This window comes from Rhinolophus sinicus, chromosome 2 (assembly GCF_057876585.1).
Source record: "Rhinolophus sinicus isolate RSI-liver-muscle chromosome 2, RSI-T2T, whole genome shotgun sequence".
Taxonomy (NCBI): domain Eukaryota; kingdom Metazoa; phylum Chordata; class Mammalia; order Chiroptera; family Rhinolophidae; genus Rhinolophus; species Rhinolophus sinicus.
Window position 1 is genome coordinate 158,365,546 of NC_142502.1, and position 12,570 is coordinate 158,378,115.

General features: G+C 36.3%; 1 protein-coding gene across 4 annotated transcripts in view; it reads right to left on the reverse strand.

The window, feature by feature from the left end:
* Positions 1-5,970: 5,970 nt before the first annotated feature.
* Positions 5,971-12,570, reverse strand: part of SOCS5 (suppressor of cytokine signaling 5) — a 61,889-nt gene continuing 55,289 nt past the window's right edge. For all 4 annotated transcript variants that reach the window (XM_019748636.3, XM_019748639.3, XM_019748635.3 and 1 more), the window contains one exon: positions 5,971-10,606. In XM_019748636.3, the coding sequence (XP_019604195.1) occupies positions 8,984-10,594 (1,611 nt within the window). In that variant the 5' untranslated portion in view covers positions 10,595-10,606 and the 3' untranslated portion in view covers positions 5,971-8,983. The remainder of the gene's footprint in view (positions 10,607-12,570) is intronic.

The following is a 12,570-nucleotide window of genomic DNA, read 5'->3' on the forward strand; positions in this document are numbered from 1 at the left end:
CAAGCTTTTCAAGAGGAACTATTTTAGAGTCACCTGTTTCTGCTACACAGCTGTGGTATGCTGAAAGATGACCCAAATGAATTGACAAAGATAGCTGACCTACTACTACGAAAGTAGTTCAATTTAAACACACATACTATTTGTTATGTTTGAGATAAGCAGATGATGTATAAAGAAATAGTCAATGGTATGTTAATTGATGATGAGAGAACTCAGCTACCCAATTTCTATTACACTTTTACCTTTTTCTGAAAAAGGCAGAATACTGGCAAGAAGAAATTGATGGTCCAAATGGGTGAAGAGATTCTAGAAAAAACATTAGCTGCTATAAATGTTCAAACATCCTGGCTTAGACTGGTGTTTTCCAGAGAACTGAGTGTCTCCAATGAAGGTTTCTGTGAAGACTCAGGCAGGCATCAGAGGTGTTGAGGAAAATGGAAGGCATGCTGGAAGACTAGAGCGAGTCCGATATTTAAAAAAGCGGAGGCAGGTGGTTCCACAGACTTCAGAACATTGAACTGGGCATAATCCTGGGCAACATTCTGGGATGGATTACTAAAGGTAGGCCTTGTGAGAATTTAGAAAAGAGTGGTAATCTCCAGGAACCTGCTTGGGCTCAACAAGAACTGCATCTGTTTTCATAGGACAAAACAACGAAACCAATTATGGAAATAGAGCAATACAGATTTTAGAAGGGCATGCAATAAGATTTTCATGATATTTTTGTCAGTAGTGAAATAAATTAAGTGGATTCATTCATTCATTTATAACAAATATTAAGTATCTACTCTGTGTTAAGTACTCTGGTAGGCATGGAGAATAAAATAGCAAGACAGACATGGTCTCTGTTTTTAGAGTTTCTCGAGGGAGAGTCAAAACTCCAAAACTCCAAAGTTTTTGTAATAAAAACTATGAAGAAAACAAAGCCAGGGCAACAATAGAGGATAGTCAGGAGGTAATCTCATTTATATGGCTTGATCAGGTCTCTCTGAGGTGACATTCAAGTTTAGGTATAAAAAAATGACAAGAATCTATCTTGCTTTGTGGAAGAGTGGGAAGATGAGAATTTCGGGAGGGGGCAACATGTGCAAAGGCCCTGAGGTGGGAAAGATAATGAAGTGTTGGAGCTATTCAAAGGCCAGTGTGACAGGAGAGTAGTGAGCAAGGGGGAGAGTAGTGCTAGATAAAGTTGGAGAAATAGGCAGGGGCACGCCCCAGGTAACTGGAAAATATGCATCAAGGAGACGCTAGTGACCTGTTCTTTTAACATTTTTATCAATGTTTAGAATCTATTTTTATCAGTTGCTTACAATCTAGTCTCATCTTAAGATGACAATAAGAGGACAAAGTGTCAAAAGACATATTAATTTGGCTGACAAAAATTAAGATCCAACAAATATAGTGGGTAACAGCTTAGGTTCTGGTCTCAGATGTTTGAACTCCACCTCTGACATTTACTCTGTGACCTTGGACAAGTTACTTAACCCCTCCAAGTCAGGTATCAAAGACAAGTAGAGGATTAGACACAGGCAGCTCAGGTGAACCTTCCCTATTACATAATAATCTGTCTGCTGCATCAGGATATATACAGAGGGTGCCAAAAAAATACATACACATTTTAAGAAAGGAAAAAACTGTATTAAAATTGTAATACTCGATATATAGTCACGTTTGACTTCCGAAATTACAAGAGGTGCTCAAAGTGGTTACCATCAGCATCTAGACACTTCTGATTACAGCAAACTACTATTACACAGATAGCATCTCTTAAACTGTGTATACATTTTTTTGGCACCCTCTGTATATGGTTTGCTTGCTGGGCCAGGAAGCCATTATGGTAGCTTTTCCTCTAGGGCTATTTTAGATAGGTCACACAGCCTCTGACAGAATTGTTTATAGATCAAATGTAGGCCCTTACATTTATTTTGTTCATGTCACCAATAAACTACACCGCCTCTCAGAATGTTTGAAGGATGAGAAATTGAGCATAGCCAAATTTTAGAAATTAATTTTAGCCTTTTAATCCTATTATCAGTATTAGAAAATTGCTAAAAGTTAGACAATATTTTAAAGGTACAATTTATAAATTTATATCATTCAGTGTTGGAACTACACTACCAAAACACTTCTCTATTCCTATAATGTCATTAAAATTCAATACTATCTAAATTACACCCAAGGGCACCTAAAAATATTTATAAAATTAGGTGACAAAGCTTTAAATTATTCCAGTTTTTAAAAAATATCTTAAAAGGTTTAAGAAAAGCACTCAAAATTTAAAATAATTCATCCTAAAAAATAGAAGCAAATAAAGTATTGAATTAAGTGCATAATTATATTCAATACAGATGAGAAAACATTAAACAATTTGGTGTAGTGATAGATTTACATTAAGAAAATACCCCAAAACCTTGGGTTTCTAGTTAGAAAGGGATGCTTTGTAAATACATACAGAAAAAAATGTCAGGCAGTAAACACTATACAATTCTAAATGTAATATTAACTACTAAATACAAATTGAATGCAGTTTTCACTTTACAATTATGAGAAAAGCTATAGCAGGTCCTCAATCATTGTAACATTGATGAGATGCTGTAGGATCTTAACTCTTGCTTATATCAATTAGCATGTGGTAAAATTGGTTCCATTATATGTCACTTTGCTTAGGATCACGGGACCTATTGGCGACCTTAAGTGACACCTTACTGCACACCAACACATAGCATTTTGGGGATCGAATTCAATTAACTCCCTCGTAAATCTTATTTTGCCACCTTTTCTCAGCACTTTATTCAAATAAAAAAAAAAAACCTTTTTTTAATGTTTAGGTTTTACCTAATTTTCTTATTTTCTCTATGTAACTATACCTAGGAGTGACGTTTTTATTTGATCAAATGTTCGTTTTTTGCATTAAAAATGTGCCTCTCAAAATATACTTTCCATATTTAGTTTTATTGAAAAACAGGATATATATTTATATTAAATGGAAGATACTAGCTTGGCTTTCTCACGATTTGTTTAAATTTGGAGAAACCATGACGTATTTAAATAAAAAACTCCTGCACAAATTGCTTGCTTTTCCTTACCTCAAATTGTGCTCTTTTCTTTTGCACCTTCTCTCAGATGTACTCTTCAGTTTAATTCCAGGGCTATTTGATCTAGGCAAACTTCACAGGGTCTCCTGCCTCCAGTCTCTCCTGGTTATACTCCATTTTGCAACTTCTTGCATAATTTCTAATTCTATGATTAAGAACCTAAATTCAGACTCTTCAGTCTCACATACACAAATGCTAGAGTGAATGGATTCTTCCACCTCAGCCCTGCGTCTCTTCAGTTGCTACTTACCACTGTATTTCCCCATCGTGTTTCTCCACCATCTTCTGCTAAGTCAAATCTTAGACATTATTGTGATGAAACAAATCCAAGACTCCAAATCACCGTGCTTCCACTTGGGTCACGTTTGTTTTTCCTTATCAAATATTTTGTTTCCTTATCAAGTATCCAATCAGTCTTTGCTTAATTATTTGTACTCGGTCGATTTCCCTATATTCTCATCATTATACATTGATATATTTGCCCGTGTCCTCACATTATAAATCCCATGAGGTGAGGGTCCTCACCTTCTACTAAAGTTTTATTTCAAGAAGCTATCAGTGACGGGGACTTTGCAATCTGTTATTCTACCACTGAAGGACCTGCCTCAAAGTCTGAAGTGACCTAAGAAACTGAGGCCCGCACGAATCAGGTGAAGAGTAGAATTTGGAGCACATCTAAATGTACAAGTAATTCAAGGCCTACAACTCCCTTCCCATCTCTGTATGTTACCATCGATCTCTATTTTATAAACTTTGATCTTTTAAGTGTTAAAAATAGTGGAAGGGAATAAATGTTAATAGCAGTTACCCCTGGAAGATTACAAAACGGGAGTTGGGAAGGGGAGTTGGGAGTTGGCCATGGTTGAGAAAATGATAATATGGACTTTTTATTTTAGTACTGATTCTTTATAATTTTCAGTACTTTCTAAATATTCCCTAATGAACTTGCATTTCTCTATAAAAATTTTTACCAAAAAAAAAAAAAAATACACAAGTAAACTTGACATGGAGAGCATGACAACCAAATTTCACATGAATAAAGTTTTAAAATTGAGTGCAAGGTTTGATTCCAGTATTTAAAAACTTTTTGAAAGGTAAATTTCTTATTAAAATTAGTTGGCTTTATAAAAAAAAAGGCACAGAATCTTGAATGGACAAACTAAGATAAATGTTGCCATAATTATTTTCCCCAAAGAAATAACTGCATGCAAAATCCCTAGCTGTTGCCATCCTGTCTTATGGTTTTAAATACTATCCATATAGTGACTCGCCATATTTATTTTTCCCCCTTACCTTTACGTTTATACATTCAATTGCCTAGTCAATGTCTCCATTGGGATAATTAATACGAATCTCAAAACTCAACATATCCAAGGCAGGATTCAATTTACACCAAGTTTGCTCCTCCCCTGGTTTTCTGAAATCTCAGCTAATGGCATCACCCTCCTTGCTCAGATCAAAAACTGGGGTCATGTTTGATTTCTTTTGTGTTTTCTTCACATTTAATTCACCACCAAATCCTGTCAACTTTACCACCAAAAGACATCCTGAATCTGATTTCTTCCTACAACTACCACCCCAGATGAGGCTCCAAGCTTCTCTCACCTAGATGACTAGGGCAGTTTCCCTTATTTTGCCCCACAATAGCTTGTTCTCCATAGGGAATATGTCACTCCCCTACCTAAAACCCTCCAATGCTTACCAACACATTCAGAATAAAATCTAAATTCCTTACTATGGGCTCATAGCCTTAAGTGGTTAGGCCCTCACCAAGCTCTATAACCTCAGAATCTACCATTTCCCACCACGCTCACTGGATTCATTTTAGTGGCGTATTCTTTCTCGTTCTTGCTTTGAGACATTTAGTTTTATTGTTCCTTTCATCAAAATGCTCTTTTCTTTGATCTTGGTGATTATCTTCTCTTCCCACCACTCAAGGTCACTATTCCCCAGGGACCCTGTATCTTTGTCTTATGCCCCAAGGCACACCCATCACTTAAAATGGTACGTGTCTTCAAAGAGTATTTGTTGAATGAATGGCTGAAGTCTAAATATTCAACCAAGCTTCCTGAGCATATAAAGTTGTTCCAATTGATCCACACTTTGCAATGGCAAGCCCTCCACCTAACCCCCAAAACAACCAAACCTCCTCCCACAAAAATCCCACCCCAAACCTTCTTAGAAGACACCATTTAGAAAGTCTATGTTCTGTATCGACTGTTGCAAAAATGTGAAACAAAAATATGAAACAAAACCTGAGCCTCACTGATAAATAGTTTTTATGCATACACACCAAGAAGTATTGTTCCCTTTGGAAACTTTTCTCACCTTTAAGTCAGCCCTTTGTGTGCATTTTTATGTAATTTCATCTAGGTGAAACTGCGTTGAGGTACAGCACAAGCGAGTGAAGTGGTGTGATTTGCTCTGTGATAACACTCTCAGGGATGGCTATAGTGTCTGCATCTTTCCTAGGAGAGTCCTGACTCACAGCCTCTTTCCCTCCATCAAAAAGCAATTTTATAGCTTTCTTTGCAACAAAAATAGGAGATCTAAGACCAAGCTCCATAAAACTTACCAAACTAGTGTTTAGTGCCAGGGAGCAAAGGAAGCTTGGGGTGAAAATGAATAGCAACAAGATCAAAATGTCAAATTAAAAGGGTCATAAACATTGAATTTTGTCAAAATGAAGCTCAGAAGTATCAACTTATATGATTCAAGCCGTTAAAATCTCATATAAATCTTCTAAAATCTCATATAAATCTTCTAATAGACCATAGGGAACAGATCAGTTTGTGAGGTATGATTATCGGGGCTAAATTTTTGCCTAAGAAAATAAATTTAGTTATGATTCTTAATAACTGTATTTAAACCAAGCTGTTTTTCAAAAAATTTTTACTGTGTTTAGCCAGAAAAGAAAATACTGATGAATGCTTTCTTTTTATAGTGATTGTACAAACAAGACTAATAGTAGCAAGACTAAACTTTAGGTGCAGATAATCAAATTTGAATGGTACAAGGATAGTCTATATATGAGTATACAGAATAAGGCCTCTAAATGATTTAAAATCAGATGGTAATATTACTGTCAAAGTAGTATTAACACCATAAATGTATATGTGCGCGTGCGCGCGCGAGTGTGTGTGTGTGTGTGTACACATGTATGTACACAGAGGGAATGAATGAGTGAAAGAATGAGAATGAATGTAAATCAGAGCAACCTGTCTCTGGATTAATTACTTCACTATGAAGATGTGTCCAAACTTCTAAAGAGTTTCCTGGTTTGTATTAAAATGCACTTCAAAAAGACCATGAAAACACAAATTTAGTTGACAGACTACAATGGGATTCAGAAAAAGACACAGTGAATATAGACTTAGGTGCAATTTCATGCTGGTGGTTTTTCTTTTTTAAAATGTAAGCCACTAATTTTGTAAGAAAAAATTTTAACCCAAAAGTTGCATATTAATATTACACACAAACTGAAACATAAGTGACTTTTAGCACAGTGTATACATGCTTACATAAACTCAAATATTTACACATTTAAAACAATTTCCATTTAACATATGAAAGTTCTGAAATACATAAAAGCATTAATACTTTCTATAAAACTACAGTTAGAACATCAATTTGCTACAAGCATATAAAATATTAAGTGCTTTCTTGGAGTTTCAAGTTACCTCTTTAAAACAAGATCTTGCTTGCATGTACAGTTCTTCTCCAAAAAGCAACATGAACTTTTTCTTTTACCAAGAGGTTTATTTTCCAGGTACATTATAAGCTCAAGAAAACGAACTCAACAATTATGCAATATAATTATGTCATTAACAACATAATTGCACATAATGCTTTAAAGTAGGTTTGGATAAAGTTCTCAAACACTTTGGTATATGTTTTTCAGGGACTTCTACTAGAAATAACAGGAATTTTAAGTCCCTTCAAGCCCCATTTTGCTTTAAAATGGACAAATCTTTGGTTAAAGTTCTACATTTTGGGCATTTAATATTAATTAAAATGGTCCCCAAACCAATAAATGGTACTGATGTGTTAGTTTACAAGACTTCCTTTAACCTGTTTCTAGTACAGTGGGAAGCTATACATACTCATTTACAATGACATGTCATTGATACTTTCAATTTTTCACTTCTAAGCAGAGAAATCAATAGGTCTAGTCAATATTTCTCTGTTCATTTTGTTATAATCTAAACTGTACAGTAATTTGCAGTAACTATATTGTTTCACAGTATATATGATTGGAAAGATGTATAGCATTAAATTTAGTTAGCTTACTCAGAATAAGTCAATATTAGGCTGTACAGTAATTTTGTATTGACTATAGTAGGTTGTCAGGTAATGCTTATTTAAAAACCCCAAACCATTCCATTTACAAGAGAAATTGTTGCAAATGTATAAAACAGCAGATATACAAGGAGAACACCAAACATACTTTATTAGCACAAAAAGCAGCCATAACAAGGCACGGCAAGCAGAAACATACATTAGCAGTCAAAGGGTTAGTGTTGCATACAAATATAGCTTTTCTTTTCTGTAGCCTTGGCAATAGCCATCAGGATGTAAAATAACTTTCTGTAGCAGCAGGTAAGGAAACTCAGGAGCACTCACCAATGGTACAGAGCACATTGACAAAAAGACACAAGAATGGATTCGACTACTTTAGTGCAAAATGTCTAGGACAGAACTGTAAATTCAGTTCAATACTAAGAAGCAAACACTAGAACTTGGTATTACTTCCAAAATAGCTCACTCAAGTAGTATTGCATACTATTCTAAGTGACAAAAAGGTGCTAAGTAAAGTTATTTACAGACACAATGGTTGTACAGTACCTTTAAATCTGCAATTTAGGTTTCAGATTTTCCATTAAAAATTGCACTGAAATTCTATAAATTGTACTTAAGCAATTCAGCTATGAGTTTACAACAAAGATAAGTACTGCCATCCAAATTATTACAGTTTAACAATAATCTCAATATCAGCAACCACTGTAGTTATTATTATCTGACTTGTTTGGGCATCTAGTCTCATTGTTTTCCATGGTTCACAAACTCATCACGGGCATAGGAAAAGATCCAACATTAATCAATCAACAATTAGACTGCACATATCAACTTTAAAAAAATCACAGATGGGACTATACTGCAGCAGCTATTTCCAATGTGTTTTAAGTTAAAGCACTCATAAAAAAAAAATTAATACCCAAGGCCTTTAAATAAAATTCTCCTACCAACTTTATAAGTCTGAAATTTTAAAACTACTATTTAGAAAACCTGGTTTACTTAACAGTACCTTTTGCAAAAGAGAAAAGGAGACTGACTATAAACTATATCAACACTTAAGTGAACTGCACTATGCCCTTATGGCCAGAAAATTGCATTTTTTTTTTAATTCTAAAAGGAAGGCAGTCTTTATTTTTTGGACTTCCAAAGCTTGATTTATAATAACTACAAACATCACTACTTTTTGGAAGGTTATAGAAAAATTCTTAGAAAAAATAACAACTTTAAACATTAGTCGCATTGTTGAAATCCTCATCCAATATTAGCAATTTGTTCTTCAGTAAGAAATAGAATTCTTCATAGCAAATGCCCCAGAGTTGCTCACTCAATTACTACAGCCATTAAAAACCAAATGGTTAGCTAAGTCGGCAAAACGTTTTTGTAGCCTTACTGAACACCTGTAGTTCTATTCTCTGTTGTCTCAATAGGCACCACGTTTTTCTGAGTACGTAACAGCAGATCGCATCTGACAGATACTAACACTAAGCTTACATACTGTACTGAGAAAAACCTAACACTGATATGTGTGCTTGCTACGGGGGACTGTCTGATGCACATAAAAGCAGAGCTAGTTAAAGCCATTTGGGGACCAGTTACTTTGCCTTAACTGGTTCTCGTTCTAACCAGCGAACTCTAACTTTTTGTTTATAATGATACTCTTTTAAAAAATCCTGTAACATTGATGGTAAAGGAAGCCCATCAATTCCATCGTATGTAGTGCATCTGCAGATCACTGCCCGGCAGATATACTGCAGGCTAAAAGGGAAAGTCCGATTTAGTGAGATAGTAAGCAATGGTTCAAAGAACATGCAAGAACTGGGATCTTTATAATGTTCCAAAAGTCCTGTTACAGTGGAGGAGTGAAATACACACGGGTCATGAGCATCAAAACTAAAGTTGTGATTCCACTGTTCAATTCGGGCATGCAGGGATCTGTTGTAGCGACGGAAGCTCACAGAGAAGAGGTAGTCCTCTTGTGCAGAGTCCCTGAGCAAAAACGTGCCTTCAGGTTTCCCTTCAAGAAGGGCTTCTGCTTCATAACGGTCCATCACGCCCCAGTAACAGGGATTACCTGTAATCTGAAGCAAATCGGGCACGAGGCAGTGTATGTAATCAATCTGTGTGTGGACTTTCCACGCTCCCTGTCTGCTAACGTGGGCATGGCTGTCTCCAGACACCTGACGTTGTTTCTGCCTGCGTGACTGCAAACACAGGGTGGTCGTGTCCTCTTCAGAGTCACACTGAGCTTGTGGAATTGCACAACTGTCCCCACTTACTTCAGTCATTCCAGGAGCTAACTTTGGTCCCAGTTTATATAATGGATTAACCTGTGCAGTGGCTTCAAATGTATGGATTTGTGCATTGGGAGGGGGGTCAACCCCTTCTTCAATACTAAGCCGCCTTCGCTCTCTGAGCCGATCTTCTTCATCTTCTGTAGAAACCAAGGACGGGTCAAACGTATCAAAAAATGTTGAATGTGGGCTCACAGGGGCTGTATGCTGTTTAATCAAATGCCATTTTTGGGCTAAATCTGAGCCAGCAGGAAAAGGGCATTTCTCAAGCATTAATTCAGAAAGGTGTATTTTCCTTTTATTAGAAAAGAGAGGCTTCGACTGCTTGTTGTAAGTTCTCACGGGAAAACACAAGCCCACGGTATCCTGCAACCGCTGCCTCAGAGAGCGACTTCCTACAGTTCTGCTGGAAATGCTGTCCATATCGTGTACGGAGCTTACGCCGTATCGCCTCTCTCTCCTTTGAAGTCCACTTCGAGTTCTACCAAACTTTTTATCAGTATCCAATGAACTTTGTGTCTTTGTAGAACAGGAATGTTTCTTCTTCCCACCCCATGGAGCATGTCGAGAGTAGGAATCTCTTCTCGCAAGTCTTGTTCCTGGGGTGACACATGAGTCATTATCCTTTTCAATGCTTATTTCAACAATCTGAGGAATTTCAGTGGCACAGTTTTGGTTTCTCCTTGAAGAATTCTTTGAAGGGCTTAATCCCAGTTGTAAGGCAACATTTTCTCTTAAGGGGCTGCTTTGTTGTTGAGGAGCTGAGTCTCCTATGCTGATGTTTTTCTCTTTGACAGACAAACATCTGTTGGAGTTCACATCCACATTTTCACTACGGCTTCCTGCCTCATGACTGAAGAGATTCTGACATCTGTATTTGAAGTTATTCCACATTTTCCCTACTTTATCCATTGATTATATGATCTAAAGACAAAACAGAGAAAGGAGAAAAATAAGTTAAAGTGGTGTGTGAAGACAGAAAAGGCAGCACTCACCCCCTTTCTCAATGGAAATTTCAGTGATACTGGCCAAGAATTCACCTTACTAAAAGGCATCCAGATTGGGAACGAAGAAGTCAAATTGTCATTTTTTGCACATCACATGGTTCTTTATATAGAAAATCCTAAAGACGCCACCAAAAAACTAATATAAACAACAAACAAATACTGTAAAGCTGCAGGATGCAAAATCAATGCACAAAAATCCAGTGTTCCTATGTAACAATGACATTTCAGAAAAAGAAATTGCTTTTGCAATTGCAACAAAAAGAATAAAATACCTAGGAATAAACTTAAAGAATGTGAAGGACCTATACAGTGAAAATTATCAGACATTTTTAAAAGAAACTGAAGAAGACACAAAGAAATGGAAAGATATTCCGTGTTCATGGATTGGAAGAATCAACATAGTTAAAATGGCCGTATTACCCAAAGCAATATACAGATTCAATGCAATCCCCATCAAAATCCCAATGGCATTTTTTAAAGGAATGGAACAACAACAAAAATCATCAGATTTGTGTGGAATCACAAAAGATCGGAAGTAGTCAAAGCAATCTTGAGAAAAAAGAACAAGGCCAGAGGTATCACACCCCCTGATTTCAATTTATACTACCAAGTGACAACAATCAAAACAGCATGGTATTGGCAGGAAAAAAATGACACACAGACCAATGGAATAAAACTGAGAACCCAGAAATAAACCCATATATATATGGGCAAGTAATTTTTGACACAGGAGTCAAAAACATACAACAGAGAAAAATAAGCCTCTTCAATAAATGGTGCTGAGAAAATTGGAAAGCCATCTGCAAAAGAATGAAACTAGACTACTACCTGTCACCACATACCAAAATTAACTCAAAATGGATCAAAGACCTAAACATAAGACCTGAAACAATAAACTGCATAGAAGAAAGCATATGTATTAAACTAATGGACTTTGGGTTCAGAGGGGATTTTATGAATTTGACCTCAAAGGCAAGGGAAGTAACAGCAAAAATTAAATGCATGGGACTATATCAAACTAAAAAGCTTCTGCACAGCAAAAGAAACCATCAATAAAAAAAGAGGCAACCAACCGAATGGGAGAAGATATTTGCAAACAACGCCTCTAATAAGGGGCTATTATCCAAGCTAAAGAATTTGTACAACTCAACAACAAAAAAACAAACATGCCAATTAAAAATAGGCAGAGGACCTGAACAGACACTTCTCCCAAGAAGACGTATGAACGGCCAACAGATATATGAAAGAATGCTCAACTTCACTAGCTATTAGGGAAATGCAAATAAAAACCACATGAGATACCACCTCGCACCTGTTAGAATGGCTATTGTCAATAAGAGAAGTAACAAGTATTGGAGAGGTTGTGGAGAAAAAAGAACCCTCATACATTACTGGTGGGAATGTAAACTGGTACAGCCACTATGGAAAACAGTATGAAGGTTCCTCAAAATATTAAGAATACAATTACCATATGACCCAGCAATCTCTCTTCTGGGTAACTACTCCCAAAATATGAAAACATTTATTCATAAAGATATTTGTATCGCTATGTTCACTGCAGCATTATTCATGGTGGCCAAGACATGGAAACAACCAAAGTGTCCTTCGATAGATGATTGGATAAAGAAGATGTGGTACTATAGACAACAGAATACTACTCGGCCATAAGAACAGATGAAATACTGCCATTTGCGACAATGAGGATTATCATTGCAACAAGATTATCATGCTAAGTGAAATAAGTCGGACAGAAAAAGTCGAGAAACATATGATTTCACTCATATGTGGGCTACAAAACTGAAAGCAACAAATGAATACAAATAAATAAAAACTCAGTCAGAGACAGCAGTCTAGTGGTTACCAGAAGGGAAGGGGGGAGGT